This window comes from Myotis brandtii, unplaced genomic scaffold (genome assembly GCF_000412655.1).
Source record: "Myotis brandtii unplaced genomic scaffold, ASM41265v1 scaffold4, whole genome shotgun sequence".
Taxonomy (NCBI): domain Eukaryota; kingdom Metazoa; phylum Chordata; class Mammalia; order Chiroptera; family Vespertilionidae; genus Myotis; species Myotis brandtii.
The window spans coordinates 7,820,898-7,841,243 of record NW_005365371.1 but is presented as its reverse complement, the minus strand read 5'-3'; the positions used below and the strand labels follow the sequence as shown (position 1 = coordinate 7,841,243).

The 20,346-nt window shown below is 41.9% G+C and overlaps 1 protein-coding gene across 3 annotated transcripts in view; it reads right to left on the bottom strand.

Annotated features, from left to right (window-relative positions):
* The window catches only part of FGF12 (fibroblast growth factor 12), a 550,024-nt gene that overhangs the window by 245,783 nt on the left and 283,895 nt on the right, over positions 1-20,346 (bottom strand). Inside the window, exon 1 of one of the 3 annotated variants that reach the window (XM_005873207.2) lies at positions 12,404-13,132. The exons of the other annotated variants lie outside the window; for them this stretch is intronic. Within the exon in view, the coding sequence (XP_005873269.1) occupies positions 12,404-12,602 (199 nt within the window). The 5' untranslated portion in view covers positions 12,603-13,132. Of the gene's footprint in view, positions 1-12,403; positions 13,133-20,346 lie in introns of those variants that run through there. 3 annotated transcript variants of the gene reach the window in all.

The window sequence follows — 20,346 nt, the reverse complement described above, 5'->3', positions numbered from 1 at the left end:
TCACATTTCAATTGCTCAAGACCAAAAATGGATGAATAGATCTTGCTACCAGCATCTCACAATGTCCCACGAGAGACAGCTGTGGTGTAGCAGTAAGGCATTGGCTTATGCTGAGTTCCAGTGATTGCTCTCCTTTCCCAGTGGGATAACGTAACTTACACCTTGGAAGTCTCAGTTCCTCAGTTCCCCCTCCAGAAGGTAAGTGATTATAATGAGCCTTGAGTTTTCCAATTCAAACCCACCACACGTTAAGTTGTATATCCCACTCGGTGGACCTTTCAAGGCTGAGGTCACAGATATTCATTCTCAAGTGCATATATGCAATGGCATGAGGCAAAGTCTTAAAGTGCCAATTCTAACAGGAATTTTTAATAAAAATTGTGGGCATTGTCTGCATTCAAATAATGAATCAAGGAGCATGAAGCTTGCTGCTCTCCAGCCTCACCAGCCTCCCCCACCAGCTCCATGGAAACAAGCTTCAGACTGAAAGTGGTTGCCGAGCTTGAGAAAGAGAGTGGGCAGGAGTGTGGTTTAGGTGCAAGTAACAAGAAGGCCAAGGAACCTCCATATTTTTTAAATATATATTTTTTATTATTGATTTCAAAGAGGAAGGGAGAGGATAAGAGAGATAGAAACATCAATGATGACAGAGAATCATTGATCAGCTGCCTCCGGCACACCCCACACTGGGGATCGAGCCTAAAACCCAGGCATGTGCCCTGACCAGAATTAAACTGTGACCTCCTGGTTCATAAGTTGAGCCACACCGGCCAGTTGGAATCTCCAACTTCAGGTTCCCAACCAAGACAGTGGTCCCATTAACAGAACCATATGAATGGAAGCCCAATAGTAACCCAGAAATGCAGCTTATGAACACCTCAAAGAAGGGAATTTTTTGTAAACACTAGGAAAAGCATTATTTTAAAGTGACTCTCTTCTTTGGTGCTGCTTTCCTCGTGACCTGTAGGTAAAGCGAGAGGAGTATGCAGACCTCTCAGGATACCATAGCTGCAGAATGTGGAGGCAGCCCAGCCAAGATGCTGCCAATTACTTGACTGAGCAAAAGCTGTAGAGGATAATGGTTCAGCCCTGGGACCTGTTGGGGAAAGACAGGTTCAGCAAGGAGGCAAACAGGAACTCTCTCTACTGTTCCAGAAGAGAAGGTAAATCTTCTCCAAGCTCCAATGGGATATCTCACAGAAAGAGGACTGTAGAGGAAACGTGTTTCTTCAATGTAACTTCCTTTCCTAAAATTCTGAGCTTCTGGACCATCACCTCTTATACTAATTGCCCACCTCCTCATGGCTATGCTCCTGTTGCAAAAAATCCATGGCAGTCTTCCTTTAAAGCAATAAAACATGACAACACCACAGCTTTAACTCTCTCCATAGTAACTTACATTTCCTTGGAATTGGAGATTTTTCTTATTTGCCATCAGTTTATATTAATTTCTCATACACTAACCAACCTTTTTTTCTGTTCTAGCCTCTTAAGGTGATTTTGGGTGGCTATCCTTTCTTAAAGTCTTCTCCCCAACATAACATCACAAGTGGAATGAATATTATGTGGACAACTCATCTAGAGCTATTTATCTCAAAACAGAATCTGACACTTATTCCAACCAGAAAATTTGAATATGGTTCCCTGCTTTGAGTACTTATTTAAATTTTAACCCAGGTTTTTAATTATTTGAGGGGTATTAGCTGATTGTAGGGCACTGTGAAGGAAATCAGGGTCATCTTTTGAATTCCCAAATTAAAATATAACATTTATATCACTAGTAAAAATAACAATATATATTCTAGACATTATTAGTTATTTTCCTTGTATAATAACTTGAACAATCTCATAGTTTTTCTCTCCTGAATCTCTTTGACACTTTGTTTTAATCCCTTTTTATTTTAGGCTTAAAAATGTCTAAAACACTAAAGCATGTTGGATTTAATTACTAATCCTTGAAGAAGAGAATAGACCTAAATTAAGGTCAAAAGAAATAAGACTGATATATTAGACAAAGACATGTTTAATAGTACATTGCAGGTCATTAAACCATGGAATACAATTGGGAACACCCTAAACAGCAGACTTGGAAAAAATGTTATACTTCCTTTGTAAGTAGGAAGCAGGAAGCAGGTGAGTATTTCATGTCTCTCGTCATGAGTGTGTCTCCTGGGAGAGGGGGCTATTTTATTGACTTTTCATGCTAAGAAGGCCCTTCGATATCCTTTAATATAGTTTTCCTGTTTTTCATAGAAAGAAACTGAGGTCCATTTTCCAGTGCTGGCACAGTATAAAAACAAGCAGATTAGGAAAAACAAGCCTGAGTTCAAACCCAGAATCTACTTTGAACTAGTCTTGTGAACTTGAGAAGCTCTTGGGAAGCTCCAGGCTTGCTAGACCTCAGCATTCTCACATGAAAACTGGAGACACTAACTTACTAGTAAGAATCCTCTTCCTCTTGCTGTAAAAGTATGATTCACTGAGTCGGCTTGTCATTTACTCATTTATTTACCAGTGATGGAGGACCTTCAGTGACACAAGCAGGATGCTAAGCACAGAGAATCTAGTGAGGAACAGGGCACAGGTCCTGTCCTTAGGAACCAGCATGATAGTTAGGAAGATGAGGCACACAGGCATATCACATGAAGAGGCTCAGGTTTTGGACACCATTAAACACTTGAAAGATTTAACAATAAGCAAAAGGAAGGAATCATCATTATAACTAAAATTGGTGTACACAGTTTCTAGGCCTCATGAATGTGTTCCTTGCATCATAAATAATTATTCCATTCATTAAAGGCATTAATAAATGGAATCATTATTTTTTATAATACATATTTTTATTGATTTCAGAGAGGAAGGGAGAGGGAGAGAGACAGAAACATTAATGATGAGAGAGAATCATTGAGAGGCTGCCACCTGCCCACCCCCTACTGGGGATCAAGCCAGCAATCTGAGCATGTGTCCTGATCTGGAATTGAACAGTGACCTCCTGGTTCAAGGGTCGATGCTCAACCATTGAGCCACACCAGCTGGGCAGAATCATTATTTTTGGTATAAGAGCTACAAGATATGAAATGCTATTTATGTCAATTATATCTTAATAAAAATTATAAGCCAATTAAATGTTAACTGTAATATCATGTTTTAATGAAACAAAATGTCTTATTTTCCAAAACAAGAAAAAAAATGAGTGAAAAGCAATTTATATGTTTGTAAATCTCTGACAATAGAAATCAACTAGATTCTCAAGTCTGCTTCTGTATTTAATCTCCTGCTATACTTTGTTTTGGTTTAAGTATGAAAATGTAACCTGATATATGGTTGAAAAAGGAGGAAAATTAGAATAGCCCTTTTAGATTGTGGATATATCATAGGGTCTCTGGAAATTCCAATAAATACTTAGAATGAGTAAAAAATAATAATTATTATTATTAAAAGTTATTATTATTAAAAGTTATTATGAAAATAGTTTTGACCTTGTGGACACACTGAAAGATTTGCAAGTTGCCCCCAGAACCTCTGTACCACACTTTGAGAACTGCTTACCCAGACTGATGCCCCCAAGCTTTTTGATTCCTTTGCTTTTATTAGGGCTCCCTTGCAATCCATTCTCCTCTCCAAAGCCATAGCATTTATTTAAAAATCAAAGTCACATTATATCATCCCCCTACTTCTAACTCTTCTCTGGATCCTAGATTAAAATTTGAAATCCCTCCAAAGGATTTTAAGCTCCTGCACAACTATGCCCTTGGCTATCTTTCCAACATCACCTGTGCCCCTTGCTCTCATTATTCAAGCTGTCCTTCAATTTCCTCAAAAGCACTGAACTCTTTCTCACCTTGATCTTCATGCAAGTTGTTCTCTCTGCCTTGAACATTCTTCCATCCTCTTTGCTTGCATCATCCTTCAGAACTCAGTTTAAATAATTTCCTCATGTGATTGATAAGAAGTATATATAGATTTGGTCTTCATCCCTGTTTCTGGCACTGAGTTCCTAAAACCCTTGGAATTTCCTAAGTGTTGACAGTGGTAGGATGTCTTTATTATATTAATTAGGTGATTTTTGGACCAAAACTACGGATAGGGGCTAGTTGCCAGGAGAACCAACCAACTGATGAAAAGGTTGGAACTTCAGTCCACCCCACAGCTCAAGGAAGGAAGAGGCGCTGGAAGTGATTGATAAGAAGTATATATAGATTTGGTCTTCATCACTGTTTCTGGCACTGAGCTCCTAAAACCCTTGGAATTTCCTAAGTGATGACAGTGGTAAGATGTCTTTATTATATTAATTAGGTGATTTTTGGACCAAAACTAAGGATAGGGGCTAGTTGCCAGAAGAACCAACCAACTGATGAAAAGGTTGGAACTTCATTCCACCCCACAGCTCAAGGAAGGAAGAGGTACTGGAGGTGATTGATAAGAAGTATATATAGATTTGGTCTTCATCCCTGTTTCTGGCACTGAGTTCCTAAAACCCTTGGAATTTCCTAAGTGTTGACAGTGGTAGGATGTCTTTATTATATTAATTAGGTGATTTTTGGACCAAAACTAAGGATAGGGGCTAGTTGCCAGAAGAACCAACCAACTGATGAAAAGGTTGGAACTTCATTCCACCCCACAGCTCAAGGAAGGAAGAGGTACTGGAGGTTGAATCAGTTACCAGTGGCCAATGATTCAATCATACTTATGTAATGAAGCCTCCATAGAAACCCAAAACGGACAAGTTCAAATAGCTTCCTGGTTGGTGAGTACTAAGAGATTTGTGGAGAGTGGGGCTCCTGGAGGGGCATGGAAGCTCCACACCTTGACCCCATACCTTGCCCAAAGCATCTCTTCTACCTGGCTCTTCCTAAGTTATATTCATTTATTGTAAAGGAATGATCTAGCAAGTGAAATGCTTCTCTGAGTTCTGTGAACCAATCTAGCAAATTACTTGAACCTGAGGAGGGAATCATGGGAACCTCTAATTTATAACCAGTAGGTCAGAAGTAGAGGAAATAACCTGAACTTGCAACTAGCTTCTGAAGTCTAAGGAGAGGGTCCAATTCATAGTTGGTTAGAACATAGGTGACAGCTTAGACTTGGGAAAGGTGTCTGATTGGGGCAGGGGGAGTTGCCTTGTGGGACTGAGCCTTGAACCTATGGAATCTGACACTGTCTTCATTGTAAGACTCACAGCTGGTGTCTGAGAAGTTCTGTTGGTGTGGGAACTGCCCCACCCTTCCTTCATTGGAATTGGGTATTAGATAACCTTTTACTCAGAGGGACACTTCCTCACTAAATGCTAGAGATATCTTCATTTTAGAAACCAGAAAACTGAGGCTCAGAGATATTAAGAAACTTGCCTAATGTTCTTACAAATACTATTTCCAAAATTTGAATTCAGATTCCACACCAAAGTCCATGTATTTAATTGCTCTAGTACACTGTCACTTAAACAGAAATTAAAAAAAAAAAAAAAGATTAAATGCTACAGGGCTCTCCTGACCCTGGTATTAACCTCTTTACTTTAAAAAACATCTGAGGTAATTGTTTATGTTCACAGTCAAGAAAGTCTGCCCCTGTGGACCCAAGTCTCACAACAAGTGCTTAGGTGCCCCAAGTGGCACCTCTTGATAGCTCTAAGGCCTCTGGCATGCAGAGAGAGACTTGTCAGCCAGGTGCTTGGCACCAGCACATAACAACATAGCCTCAGTACTGTTTCTTCAGTTCTGGCCTGAAGACTTTGATGAGTCTCCACTTCCCCCCTCCTCCTCACTTGAGACACCCTCTGGAGGCTCTAGATCAGACACACAGCAAAGCAAATGTGTCATCACACTCCACAATTCCTTGAACTCTTCACTGGATTCCCCCCAACAACAATTTCCGTTGTGAAACAAGTGAGATCTTCAGATTCAGCCTTCTTACTAAAGGTGGTGGAAGATAAAGACAGATGACCCGCAGTGTGGGGGCTGGGTGTCATGGCACAGCTTAGCCAATTCCTGACTCCTTAAACCTGAAACAAGTCTTTCTGCCACTTATCTGAGTTTTCTCATTTCAAAGATGGGACAAACTATATCAGTGGATCACTATACAGTGATGTATTATAGAATTGTACACTTAAAACTCACATAATCTTATTAACCAATTTCATCCCAATAAACTTAATTTTAAAAAGAAATGAGTAAAGTATAAATAAAAATTCAAAACAAACAAAAACATAAAATATAAAAGGCACAAAAAACTGTGAAGAAACTACATCCTGATGTCATTTAGTAGTCAGTTGTTATAGTTGTTATATTTAGGAGCTATTATTATACATGATTAATTTACAGATATTTTGCACTTAAGGCTCCTCCTCAGAGACTCTTAGGAGGTGGCCTCAGAATCAGAGCCCTTTAGATGAGGCGCATCTTCCTTTTGGGCAACAAGTAAAGCTCTGCAGTGTGATTGGTAAGCTGTGAATGGAACCCAAAAATGCAGTATATTACAGGGGTCCCCTATGTTTAATGAGTCTGTCTTTCAGAGTCTTCATCAAATATAGGGTGTCAAAAAATGTATACACACTTTAACAGCTGATAACTCACTTAATTTTCACTCCTTCTCAGGTTTAACTGATTTGAAATAATGGGTGAAACCAGGCTAAGCTTTGAACAAGGGAAATTTATCCTAAAATGCCACTAAACTTTTCTTTATGGGGACACATAAAAGAGAAAGTTTACAGTACAAAACTGGCAACAGCCAAGGAATTGAGGGTGCACAAATAACGAAAGAAATGATTCTAGATGTTTGCTATTGCATTACTTCCCGTATCAGCAGTACTTGGATCAGAATGGTCATCAGTTTGAAAACAGGCATTGACAAAATAAATTATTCAATTCTGTAGATTATTTTAAATTTTGAAAATGACCTGTATGCTAATAAACACTGACCTTATAATCATTCAAGATGTGTATATATTTTGGGGGACACCTTCTATATTATAATTCCAGAAGGAAAATATATATAGCAAATATATATTTTGTTGAAGCACTCAAGAGACAAGAAAAAAGTAGTCACTATTAACAAATTTTCCTAACCACATCAACATTGTATATAATATCTGTGCATAAATATGTTCTCACCTAGAACAAAAGCAAGGTGGTGTGATCCTAGTAAACCCAGTATTTTTTTAAATATAATTTTATGACACAAAGCTTTCATTTCTAAAGGTCTTACAAAAATATTCCTCTTGCTTCTTCAAATACAAAGACTGCCTCATTTCCAGCAAATTGTTTTTCTATTTCTGTTCAAGAATATCAACTTCATTAAAACTTTAAATTCTTAATCCTGAGTTATGGCTTGATGAGATCTTTGTGGGGTCAGAGAAAAGAAAAAAAGAGAGAGAGAGAGAGAGATGGAGAGACCACAGTACCTGCTATTTTATAGTGTTCTTACAATGGAAATATAATTTGTTGATGAAGATGCACTACTGTAGAAAAAAGGATTTAAAAATACATGCAAAACATCATTTTAAACCCTAGAGTGGGTTTCTGAAGAGAAAAGTGTGGTTTTTGTTGTTATTTTTAAACAGACAGCAAGACAAATATTTAATTACACTGACTTTGTAGTTCAGACAGGAGTCACACTTTTAAAAGAGAAAATGCAATAAAAGTGCTTGCTACTCATGTAAAATATCACTTGTCATATGAATCTATTCTTGATGTGTATATGAGCCAAAATTATTTCAATTTATAAAAATCTAATTTATATTCCATAAATAACATGAGTAAGCATCATTTCCCCATTTTCATCAGTTTTCTTCTTGAAGTTTCGATTTTCTATCTAAAAGGATGTATTTTATAGTAAAAAGTTGAATGAGTGTGCTATTAAATACTATGCATTTACCAATACAAGTTGGAATAATACTAAAATATTTTGAGTATCCATAATTTTATTACAGTAGAAACAAAAACTCAGAAAAAACAGACAATGAAAAGCAATAAAAATTATAATATCTTCTTGGATTTACTGCATCCACTCAGTGTAAATATACTACACCATCTATATTTATATGTATTTTTTAAACCTTCACCTAAGGATATGCTCACTGATTTTTTTTTTTTTTGAGACGAGAAGGGGGTGGGCAGGAAAGACAAACAGAGAAATTTTGATGTGAGAGTGAAGCATGGACAGGTTGTCTTCAGTACATGCCCCAATTAGGGACAAACCCACAACCTAAGCAAGTGCTCTGACAGGGAATCAAACCTGCGACCTTTTGGTGTCTGGGATAACGTTCCAACCCACTTAGACACACCAGCCAGGGCAATATACTACATCACTTTTAAAAAGGGAGGAGCATATAAAGCCAAATACTTCATTTATGAAAAATATGTAATTTACTTAGCCAATGAATTTTCTGATTGCTGAGTTTTTTAATGCTCTAATTTGAGGGGAGAAATTAAATTTTATAGGAAAATAATAAAAACAGAAAATCACTTCAAATACACAGATTTAGGTTTGTCTAGTTACTCTGTACTTTCCAGAAAGGCATTCATTTGAAAAATGAAAAAGTGACACTGGATGACCTCCATCCAAGGTTCATGGCCGCTCCAACATTCAGAGATTCTATCAACACCCTTCTTTTCACTGTGAGTGCTAGCCATTACCTGTAGTAACTTTGCAGTCAAAACATAAATACTTTGAAGTCAATCATTTGTATTTCTATTCAAAAGTAAAATAAATGTAGGAAACAAATAAGCTATGTAATTCACATGGATGCAGTAATAGGCGAGATATAGCAAATTAAGTAGTATCAACATTTAAGGAAATATTCTAGCTGGCTTGGCTCATACAGGTATTTCACACATACATAATGACTCAAACAATGACCATAGAATGCTTCTTCCTATATTGGAAAGTGAACAAAGAGAAATGTTCTAACGGCTTTTTTATGGTTCAATGACCTCAGCCAACTTGCCAGCTTACGGTCTTCAACATTTCATTTTGAAAGAGCTACAGCCCACACAATGCCTAGGGAGCTAACTATTCCTATGCTGGATGTATGTCTTCACTATTGGATTTATTTCTATAATGCATGCTAGCTATAGGATGGTCATTTTAGAACCCAATTGCCTGACTTAACCTATGTATCCTTCTACAAGTAACCTCCTCTATCCCACCCTATTCCTATTCTAATTACAAAATAATAATGACAATAACCTGGTCAGTGTGGCTCAGTTAGTTGGGCATCCCTTGCACAGAAAGATTACCAGTTTGATTCCTGGTCAGGGATAGATCCCTGAAAGGGGGCTTGCAAGGGGCAGCTGATTGATGTTTCACTCTCATAGCAATGTTTCTTTCTCTCTCTCTCTCTCTCTCTCTCTCTCTCTCAAAAAAAAATCTATTAAAAAATAAAAACAACAATATTAACAGAACAACAATTTCTAATGGTAAAAAAAATACACAAAATTATTCCCATCCTTTGAGAGAGGACACCTAGTTCTTCATCTTACTTTTTTTCTGTGTTGTGTTGCAAAGAGCGCAGGCAAGAAAAATCAATTTGATCTAGTTCTAGTCCCAATTTTGCCACAGTATAGCTGTGTAAGCTTGTATAAACCACCAACTCTGACTCTAGGATTTCTCATATAAGCAAGAGTTTTGCTACACAATCCCAGGGTAAGCCATCACATTGTGCTCCAGGGATGACATTCACAAAGTATCGGATGTGAACCATGGCCCTGTAACTGTGTGATGTGAGGTCCACCCTGCCAGTTCTCATCACATTTTCATTCTGCAATATCATGATTCTGAAAGCTGAGACCTTCACCGTGTAATTTCAGTACTCCCACTGCATTTATCAAGTTTCAATATTGGACATATCAAACTCGGTGAGCTATGACAAGAGATTGAGAGACACTGAATGTGTCAGACCTGAAATCAGATATACAACCATGGCCTTTCCCATTCAATACTTAGCTCAGTTTCACTGTCTCAGCCTCAATCCCTGGAAAGTCTGGGCAACGGAATGTGACCACTGTACCACTGGTGATTCAATTTGAAGTTCACAAGGATATGGGTTAGTGAGTTCAAGAATAACTTAAATATTAAGTGAACATAATATCAAAGTCCTTATAAAACAGGTGCCCTCAAATAGTTTTCTTTCTGGTGTTTAGCAACTTCCTCCCAATTCAGTTGAAGAATCCTCTCTGAAATTGAGATGTGGAAGGTGCTATCTCCCTATAAATAGGCTCATGCCCTGTTACCTGAATCATGGTTGCTGACAGCAAATCAGAAGATCAATTATTTGGCTTTGTTAGTAAAGATGATAGCGCACCATTGTCTTCCCAGAAAGCTTTCTGATAACCCACACTCACATTCTTCTAAGCTAAGCTGCAGCAAACTAAGTCCCTGGTGTACAGATACATGCATGTCACCCTTGCATTGGGCCTGTCTTAACAGGTATTGTCATCTTTCTGCCAGATAATTACTGTGACACTTTTGCTAAAGGATGTCACCAGTCAGGATCCTCTCTGCCAAGATGTATACTAAGTAGATGAAAAAGAGGAGCAGATTAAATGAACACTGAAGAAAACATTAAACTCAGCAATTCCCTCAAATTCTCTATTTTCTAATGAGATGCTAAGAAAAGGGCCACAGGAAGCAATTTCCCTATGCAAAAGTCAGCCATGCAAACAGCTCATCTGCAAATCAACTTCAACAAAGATGAGGTGAGTTTACCTTATCCATTCATACATACAATCCACCTGTCATTTTTATTAGTTAGTTTTGAACTGAGGAGGCTGAGTAGGATCTATTCACAAATATCGTGTAATTGTCCTAACTACAGTGCGCAACATACTTCAGTGACTGAGACATAAGAATCACATCGAATTCAGAGGCTTGAAGTTCCTTGTAGACTACATAAGCCCTGAGAGACGATGGCCCCCAAAGGATCACTGCACAATACCAGGGAGTTTATTTTCCCCTAATGCAAATTACTCACTGTGCAGAGGCAACCCTGGTTTTTGCATAAAGCTTCAACTTATGAAATTAATTGGATGCAAAATAACAGAGACTTTAGTAGCTCCTGCCTTGGGATCATAATGATTTGGTTTACTCCTGACATTTACTATTTTATCAACATCACAGAATAAGAAAAGGAGCCCACTACAAAGAAAATAATGTCATGAAAATCTAATGGAAGAATGAGATGAGATGGCTTCTTCACAAGACTTAATCCCAAATTTCTAAATTAATTGTTAAATCCCAACTGTCTAAACTTTCCAAGCATTTTCTTCACCCCAATTGAACCTGGCCCATATGTCTCATTCCTGGAACCCAGGAGAACATCACGGGGTTGCAAAGATCCAACCTAAACGAGTCCACTAATCACAGAATAGAAGCTTTCTTTCTGGGCAGCACTTCCTTTCAGTCATCCACAGTATGGACAGAATATGTGCAGATTATAAATGACCCAGCAGGCCACACCCAGAGGACCAAAAAAGTCTAGTGGAGGCACAGACCTGGGCAATTCTGCTTTTATTCTCTCAAGCTGGGACACTGGCCTGGCTTGAGCTGGGACCAATCACTCTGAAACTCCAGGGATCCAATTTCCCTTTGTAAACAGACACACATTATGGACCAGCCATTAGAATTAAGGGCCAAATAAGAGAATCAGCCTCAGAAAGGCCTGCCAAGGAAATATCTAAGTCTAAAGTTTTCTTTCCCCTCCCTGCACCCAAACTGCAGATACTATGTTTTCCCCTTACTGTCACAAAAGTAAGTGTGAGTGTACAAACAATGGGAGTAACAGGGCAGAAAAGTTAATGAGCAGAGTCCTTGGAAACCATGAGAGTAGCTGGCGGTAGAGCATAGGGAAAGGAGGTCTATGTGAAAGGGCATGTGGGAAGATGGGGAGGTGAGAAATTGACAGGAAGATCTGAATGGTGCAGTATCATGTGTTGCTGGAGAAAGAGTTAGAAAAAGAGAATAAATTTAAGCTTGTCTGATGTCTACTAAGGGTCTATTATGAGTCATAAATATGCTAAGTAGGGTGAGATATAGGGATAAAGGGCTTATTTATACTTAGGTTCTCAGTAGGTAATATAAGTGATGGATGGATGGATGGATGGATGGATGGATGGATGGATGGATGGAGAAAAAATGAATGAGGAGGTGCCCTGAAGGATTCTACAGGCTACATGTGCAGAACTCTCATCCTAGGCAAACCATAGGTACAGCAAGGTATAAGGTGTTTCTCCAAATATGGGACAAGAAGCTATTAACTGAAAAAGGGTGACAGATGTCTGAAAATTAAGAAAGAAGGGGGGCCAGAATGGAAGGGAATACTGGTTCCCTTCCATGCCTGTTCTCAGGTGTTTTGCGGAAGGGGAGGAGGGTGTCAGCCTCTGGGGAGCCCATTGTCGGGGTTTCTACTGACCTGGTCTCCGCCTCACTGGCCTCTTGCGGCCGCTGCAGAAGCGCACTTTGCTGAATACCCCGAGGACGTGCCTTTCGCACAAGGAGCGCCCGTCTTTGCTGGGGCTGGAGCGGCGCTTGGAGGCCGACACCCGGTCGCTGTTGGACTCCCTGGCTTGTCGCTTCTGCCGGATCAGGGAGCTGGCTATAGCCGCAGCCATAGCGGCTCAGTGAGGGACACCGGCCCTGGGCTCCACTGCGCCCTCAGGATTGCTCTCCGCGGGGGCTAGGGCAAGACCTCGGGGCCTGGAGGCGCGGGAGGCAGTGCTAATGTTTGAAAAGGCTGCAGTTCCGAAAACCCGCGCCCACAAGGTTTATCAGAGTCTGGGCGGCAGCGCCAAAACGTGTGAGAATCCAGATGTAAACTTCCCCCAACAGCTGGCGGAGGGGGCGGGGGCGGGGCGCTCCCAGGCCTTCCTGCTAACTAGACTCGTGCGCCCCGCGATCAGCGTCCAAGGGGCTCTGGGGAGTTTGGTCACCCCGCCTTCAGAGTACCCAGTGGAAGGGAAGAAAGGTGTGCAAAACAACCAGCCGTGCCCCTGTTGCAGAGGCGCAAGCGTTGTACGGTGTCCAAAGTATTATCTACACAGACATCAGACAAAACGCGGTTAGAAAGCAGGGTCTGGCCCAGGCACGGAGGTTTGCCCCCGTGGACAATACTTAAAAAGTGAATAAAACGCTCATTTCGAGAACAAACCACCAACCGCAAGAGAGAAGGAGAGCAAGGCAGCAATTTAACTCCCTGCGGCCCGCAGTTCTGGAGATGAGGAGGTCCTTCCCGGCGGGGTGAGGTCTGAGAACTGCATCGCTCCAGCTGCCTTTCTCACGTTCGGAGAGGCGCGCAGTGGGAGCGGTGAGCAGGAGGCAGGGCAGGGGCTCGGGGAGGGGGCAGCTAGGAACCTCTGCGGTGAGCGGACTCCCCGCCAGCCAGCAGCGCTGCAAAGAGGGCAGGAGGCTGGGGTGGAGGGAGGGAATGAGGGGCTGGGGAGGGAGGAGAGGGAGAGGGAGGGAGGGAGGAAGGGAGATCCTCGAGGGCTAGGCACTCCTCAGGGAGCCACCCGCGGGAGCGGGGATACCGGGGTCCTGAGAGCGGGTGCTCTTTCTTTTCCGCTCGCTTTCTGGCAGGAAACCGGCACAGTCGGTGAGTATTTAGGGAATCCTAAATCTGGAATGACTCAGTCGTTGGAATAAGCCCCCTCAAAAGGCAGCGATGCTGAAGGTGTCCTCTCCAGCGGGCGCCCACACGCCTTTAACCGTAGCTCCCCGCCATGGTCCTCCCGCAGGCAGCACAGAGCCTGTCTCGGCACAGACTCAGACTCGGAGGGAGCAGAGGAAGGAGGAGGTGCCCGGGCGGGCGAGCTGGATCAGGTCATCTCCCCACAGGCCGGCCCCAGGTTCGCACCCCCGGCAGTCGATGGCTCCCAGGCAGCAGATCAGATGGGGATTACCGGCGGACAGGAGGCCGATCGCTCAGTCCAGCGGGGCCCATCCCGGCTGAGGAAGGAAGTAACCGGTGCGCTGTGATCACCCGCGTGTCCGCTCAGGTGGGGCGGGGGCTGGCTGCCGGTGGCTGCGGCTCCGGCCGAGCTGCCCACCATGGTCTAGCGCCAGGGGCGCAGGCGGGGCCCTTGGGCCATCTGGGGCCACTGCGGGAGGCGGCGGAGAGTCCAACAGGGTCCTGAGGCCGGATGCAGACTCTGGGGCCCCACCGGCCAGGAGGCAGGTGAGGGCTGCTGCCAACTCGCCCAACTTGCGCGGGTGGCCGCTCAGAGCCTTGGGCTAGCGGAGCTTCCTTCGTTGGGGACCCAGGCCCCGGAGGGGGCTCTTAGGGTGGATTCTCATTCATGAGCTGGGGCTCTGGGTACCGGGAGCTGAACCAGCTCCCGTGCGCTGTCACCGCCTCCCAGTGAGCTCTGCTTGCTGGGCTAGAGCGCTAGCTCCGTAGGAAACTCCATGCAGGGACGACTGCCGATGAGATGGGACCAAAAGCGGTGGGTGGCGGTGGGAGTACCTCCGGCGCTGCTAGTCCACCCGCCAGAAGGCTCCAGAGCGCCCAGGTGGGGCCAGATGGGGGACGGGCTCCAGGAGCGCAGGAAGAGCCAGCCGAGTGCTCAGGTCCTCCTCCTCTGCCTTGCGCCCTCTGCTCCCAGACTCCCTTCTTCTCCTTCCAGTCACCCCTCTCTACCTTCTCTGTCTTCTGTCTCTCCCCTTTTCTCCTCTCTACGCAATCCTACGTGATTGAGGTTTGGATGAGAAATTCTCAGGCAGAGCAAGGAAACTGCAGCTTGGGTCGGCTCTGTCCAGTCCCTCCCCCAAGAGAAAACACCACCCCATGCCCTTTGGAGGACTCTGAGTGTGCAGGGAAGGGGTTAAGGGTGTGGGAGCTGAAAGAAGGCAGTGCATGCTCTCTCCAATAATCTGGAGCAGGTAGAATTCTCTGTTTATCTTGGGCCCCCAGGTTGGGCCCCACATTTAGCTCATCCTGGAGTAGGAAAAGTGTTTTCCCTTCTTTGAACCAGATCTCTTGGTTCTATCTGGAAAGTTGCAAAACAGGCTCACTCCCTAGAATGAGGAACCCAGTGAGCACCCTGCACAAGGGAGAATGGAGGTAAGGTGAGAGGGTGACTTGTGGACAAGGGCAGTCAGCAAGCAGCTTTGGAGAGCAATCGGGTCTCCAGGAGTGCTTGTGGGGACTGCTGGATGTTACAGAAAACTCAGCAGCGGAGATCATGCCACCCAAGTTAAAGTGCAGCACGCAAGATTTTGGAAATGCAAAAGGAGCAATCACCTTCCATTCATGCCAAGGTCTCAAAGTGGCTATCAGTTATATTTACATTCTCTCTTTAACTTATCTTCAAATGTCCCTAATGCCTCCCCTTAGACACCTGGGTAAGTGTCAAAGGTAGTGCCCAGAGATTAAATGGGTGATTTCCAAGCAGAAACAGGTGTATGTTGGAACCAACCTAGTAGAAGGCAAGGAAAATGCAGGCCCTGGAAGCTACTGAAAATGAATGTGGGACCAGGAGAGGCTCCAGGAACTCTCTTCTCTGCCTGTGGTCACAAACCTGTGGACCTACCAGAAATTCACCTAGGCAATGAGAAGGATTGAGGTTTGTAAGGTGTTTAGACCAGGCACTACTATGTCAAACAACCCTACTGTGTCTGGGGGGTCTGGACCTTTCATGCTACCTCTGGCATAACACAGGCAGATGGGGTTATGGGGCAGACAGCTGGAAGGAAGATTCAATAGCAAGATGTCCGAGAGGGGGGAATCCCAACTGTCAGTGGGCAGCAGAGATCCCCTGCAGTAGTTTAGTGTGGCTGAATTAGGACAGAGAACTTGGCATTTTAACATTACAGAACAAAACGTGTGAATACATTTTTAATAGTACATCTGGGTGGGGCAAGGGGGCTCATCATTTTAAATTAATACTTTCAGCAATAAAGATAAATTAATAAGATCAAAGTAGCACTGTACCAAATAGGCAAATGTTCACATTCCACAGATAAAATTGTTTTCCTTCCTTGGCTACCATAAGACCTGTCTCATTCTTGAGGAAGGCAGGCACAGATAGTACTAGCTGGCTTTGGGGCTCCTTGCCTTTTTCATTTCAACACCCAAGAAGAAAAAGGTCAGCTAAGGTGAGAAATCTTAGCAAGAGGTGGGTGTATGGTGAGGCCTTGAGAAGATCATTGCTAAACTCTGAGTCTCTCTTATGCTCAAAATGGTGAGAATCATTCCGAACATCCACCTCATAGAACTAAATATGTATGTGCAAGCATTTGGAAAACTGGAAAATGCCAAATGAGTGAAAGAGATGATGACAATGTAGTTTTTTGTGTTGTTGGTTTTTTTTTAAGAAAATGCATACTATTTTTCTGAGATGCTTTTTAAAATGCAGGTTTCTGATGATTTCTCACAATGTGTTGAAATCTCTATGAATAGAACCCTGGAATTTGACAGTTTTTAAAAAATATTTTTTATTGATTTCAGAGAAGAAGGGAGAGAGAGAGATAGAAACATCAATGATGAGAGAGAATCATTGATTGGCTGCCTCCTACACACCCCCTACTGGGGATTGAGCCCACAACCCAGGTATGTGCCCTGACCAGGAATTGAATCATTGACCTCCTGGTACACAGGTCAGGCTCAACCACTGAGCCACATCACCCAGGCCAGGAATTTGAGTTTTTAACAAGTTCCTCAGGTGTCCGAGTTTGAGAGTTTAGTGTGTGTGTGTATGTATGTATGTATATGTATGTATGTATATACATATATATATACACACACACACACAGTGGGGCCTTGACTTACGAGTTTAATTCATTCCGTGACGGAGCTCGTAACTCAAATTACTCGTATGTCAAATCAACAGTGAACGAGTGAGACACGTGATGCTGGGCTGATGTTGTGGCGTTCACTGTGTTCGCTGCGCCAACTAGCGGTGGGGTATCTGAAGCTGGCTTGTAACCTGAATTTTAGCTCACAACTCAAAGCAAAAAATTGGCCGAGAGACGGCTCGTATCTCGAAAAACTCGTTAGTCGGGACACTCTTAAGTCAAGGCCCCACTGTATGAAGATAATATTAGAAGGAAGAAATAAACTCAGACTTTCAAAATCTAACACTTTTCTCCAAGATTACAGTGCCCCCTACTTCCCTCCATTCAAAAAAGGGGAGGGGACCTGGAAAGAGGATGTGCATTATCTAATCTTTGAGTTCATTTTTTTTCTGTGAGTTTATGAGAAAGAAGCATGTTTTGATGCAGCAGGTAACAACTGTAGCAGTCATAAGATAGAAGAGAATGATGGGGGAAAGATGGAAAAGCAGGTAACAGTGGCTGTTTGAAGTTCTCTCTGTCTTGACATGACAGCATCGAATTAGGCATTTAAGGAAGAAAACGAAAACAATAAATGTCAGCTTTTTGAGAGCGACATCATTCCTGTCTCTAGATCTCTATTAAAAGAACATGGTGATTAGACAACAAAGACTTCACTTTCCCCCCTGCACTCCTGCAGCTACTGTCACAGTGCTTTTCAGCTGTGTAGCCCTTTAAGTCTTCATCAACATCATTATTCCATTTCCCCAATGGGGGGGTGGGAAAAAAAGGTGAGCAAAGGGAATTTTAAGAAGTTATGTAGAACCTATGTACAGGGCTATTGAGATCAGAAATAATACTTAATTGTTTTATATCCAGAAATTCATAACTTTCTTACCTGGGCCACTAAATCTTATAAGTCTTCCTCCTTGGTTACTAGGACACTTCTGATATATTTGTATTTTGGGGTCAGGAATGAAATTAAATCAGACTACTGATGATTTAGGTAAAACAATCAGGTTATTTTAAAGGAGAATATCTGAGAGACAATAATACCTTGATTTTTAGACTGTCTTTCTTTGCACAACTTGAGAATTTCCCTTTACAATTCTGGAGATATCGTGGGTGGAAACATTTTTAATTACTTTGGAGAAGGTTGCCAGTATACATTGAAAGGTAATTAGATAGTTACATTTATATTTCTGACCTCCAATCAAACAAATAAAACATGGACAGTCTTCATCTTCTGCATATTTTTAAATATGTTTTTATTGATTTATTTTTTTTTTTTAGAGAAAAAGGGAAAGAAGATAGAAACATCAATGATAGAGAAATATTGATCGCCTGCCTCCTGCATGCCCCCTACCAGGGTTTGAGCCCACAACCCAGGCATATGACCTGACCAGGAATTAAACCAGCAACATCTTGGTGCTTAGGACGACACTCAGTCCACTGAGCCATGTCTGCTGGCCCATCTTTTCCATATTTAAAAATGACAAAACACAGACTATTTAATAGTCTTTCTCTTATTCATAGGCCATGTCTTCCAACTCCCAAACCAAACTACTAGGACCACTGTAGTCATTCACTTCAAATTCTGAACTGAGCACAGATTGCATCCAAGGCTCTGTTTTGGTTACTAAGGGTAACTCTACACCTCTATATTCTCTCTGCCCTCAGCAAGCTTTGAGTGCATACCATCATGATCTTATTTGTCTCTGGTCTTAGTCACCCACTAGCTGTATGCCACTGAAAAAGTTATTCAATCTCTCTAAAGCATATCTGCAAAATAGACCAATGAAAATAAAACTAGTAGTACCTATCTAAGTAGGCTGCTGCAAGGCTCAAAGAAGAGTGATAATGATATAAAACATAATGTGTAATTCATACACATCATCATTCACTCCTGGACATAATGCATTTAACAAAGGCTAGACATCAACTTCACACTGTAATGCAAACAAAATTTTCATTAGTGGAATATTGTCAATGTCCTTATCTGTTGGGAACACAAAGGAACCTAGCTCTCTTCATACATCATCCCTCTCTAAGAACAGCCCCTGTCTCAAAGCTTTGTTAATACGAGATCCCTAGGCTCTCACACAGCAAACTCGATGGGCAGAAGAAGACCATTTCTCCATGAATTTCATCCAATACAGTAACTATATTTCCATTTTCTTTTCTCTGCCAGATTGTCTGTTAAAATAGGTCAGCAAAAGCATAATTACTTTCTAATAATTTGTGAATTCCTTCATACAACAAATGTATTTATTGTGTTTCATTCAACAGTTCAACAATTGAATTACTACATGTTATGTTTCTCCGGCTTTGGTCATCTCTCAATATATGAAAGACAACAGACTTAATTCTTCTTTATAACACACTAGAGGCCCGGTGCACAAAAATTTGTGCACTCAGGGTAAGGGGGGGGGTCCCTCAGCCCGGCCTGTGCCCTTATGCCCTGACCAGGAATTAAACCAGCAACATCTTGGTGCTTAGGACGACACTCAGTCCACTGAGCCATGTCTGCTGGCCCATCTTTTCCATATTTAAAAATGACAAAACACAGACTATTTAATAGTCTTTCTCTTATTCATAGGCCATGTCTTCCAACTCCCAAACCAAACTACTAGGACCACTGTAGTCATTCACTTCAAATTCTGAACTGAGCACAGATTGCATCCAAGGCTCTGTTTTGGTTACTAAGGGTAACTCTACACCTCTATATTCTCTCTGCCCTCAGCAAGCTTTGAGTGCATACCATCATGATCTTATTTGTCTCTGGTCTTAGTCACCCACTAGCTGTATGCCACTGGATAAGTTATTCAATTTCTCTAAAGCATATCTGCAAAATAGACCAATGAAAATAAAACTAGTAGTACCTATCTAAGTAGGCTGCTGCAAGGCTCAAAGAAGAGTGATAATGATATAAAACATAATGTGTAATTCATACACATCATCATTCACTCCTGGACATAATGCATTTAACAAAGGCTAGACATCAACTTGACATTGTAATGGCAAACAAAATTTTCATTAGTGGAATATTGTCAATGTCCTTATCTGTTGGGAACACAAAGGAACCTAGCTCTGTTCATACATCATCCCTCTTTAAGAACAGTCCCTGTCTCAAAGCTTTGTGAATACGAGATCCCTAGGCTCTCACACAGCAAGCTCGATGGGCAGAAGAAGACCATTTCTCCATGAATTTCATCCAATACAGTAACTCTATTTCCATTTTCTTTTCTCTGCCAGATTGTCTGTTAAAATAGGTCAGCAAAAGCATAATTACTTTCTAATAATTTGTGAATTCCTTCATACAACAAATGTATTTATGGTGTTTCATTCAACAGTTCAACAATTGAATTACTACAGGTTATGTTTCTCCAGCTTTGGTCATCTCTCAATATATGAAAGACAACAGACTTAATTCTTCTTTATAACACATATTAATGGTGGTATCCTTATTGCTCAAGTAGAGACATTATCAATGTCTTAGAGAATGTCTCTTTTTGATAAGAAATATATGACTAATTGGAGTCTCAGTTTTTCTGTAAAATTGAGCCGATGCTAAGCTTCCTGCACAGT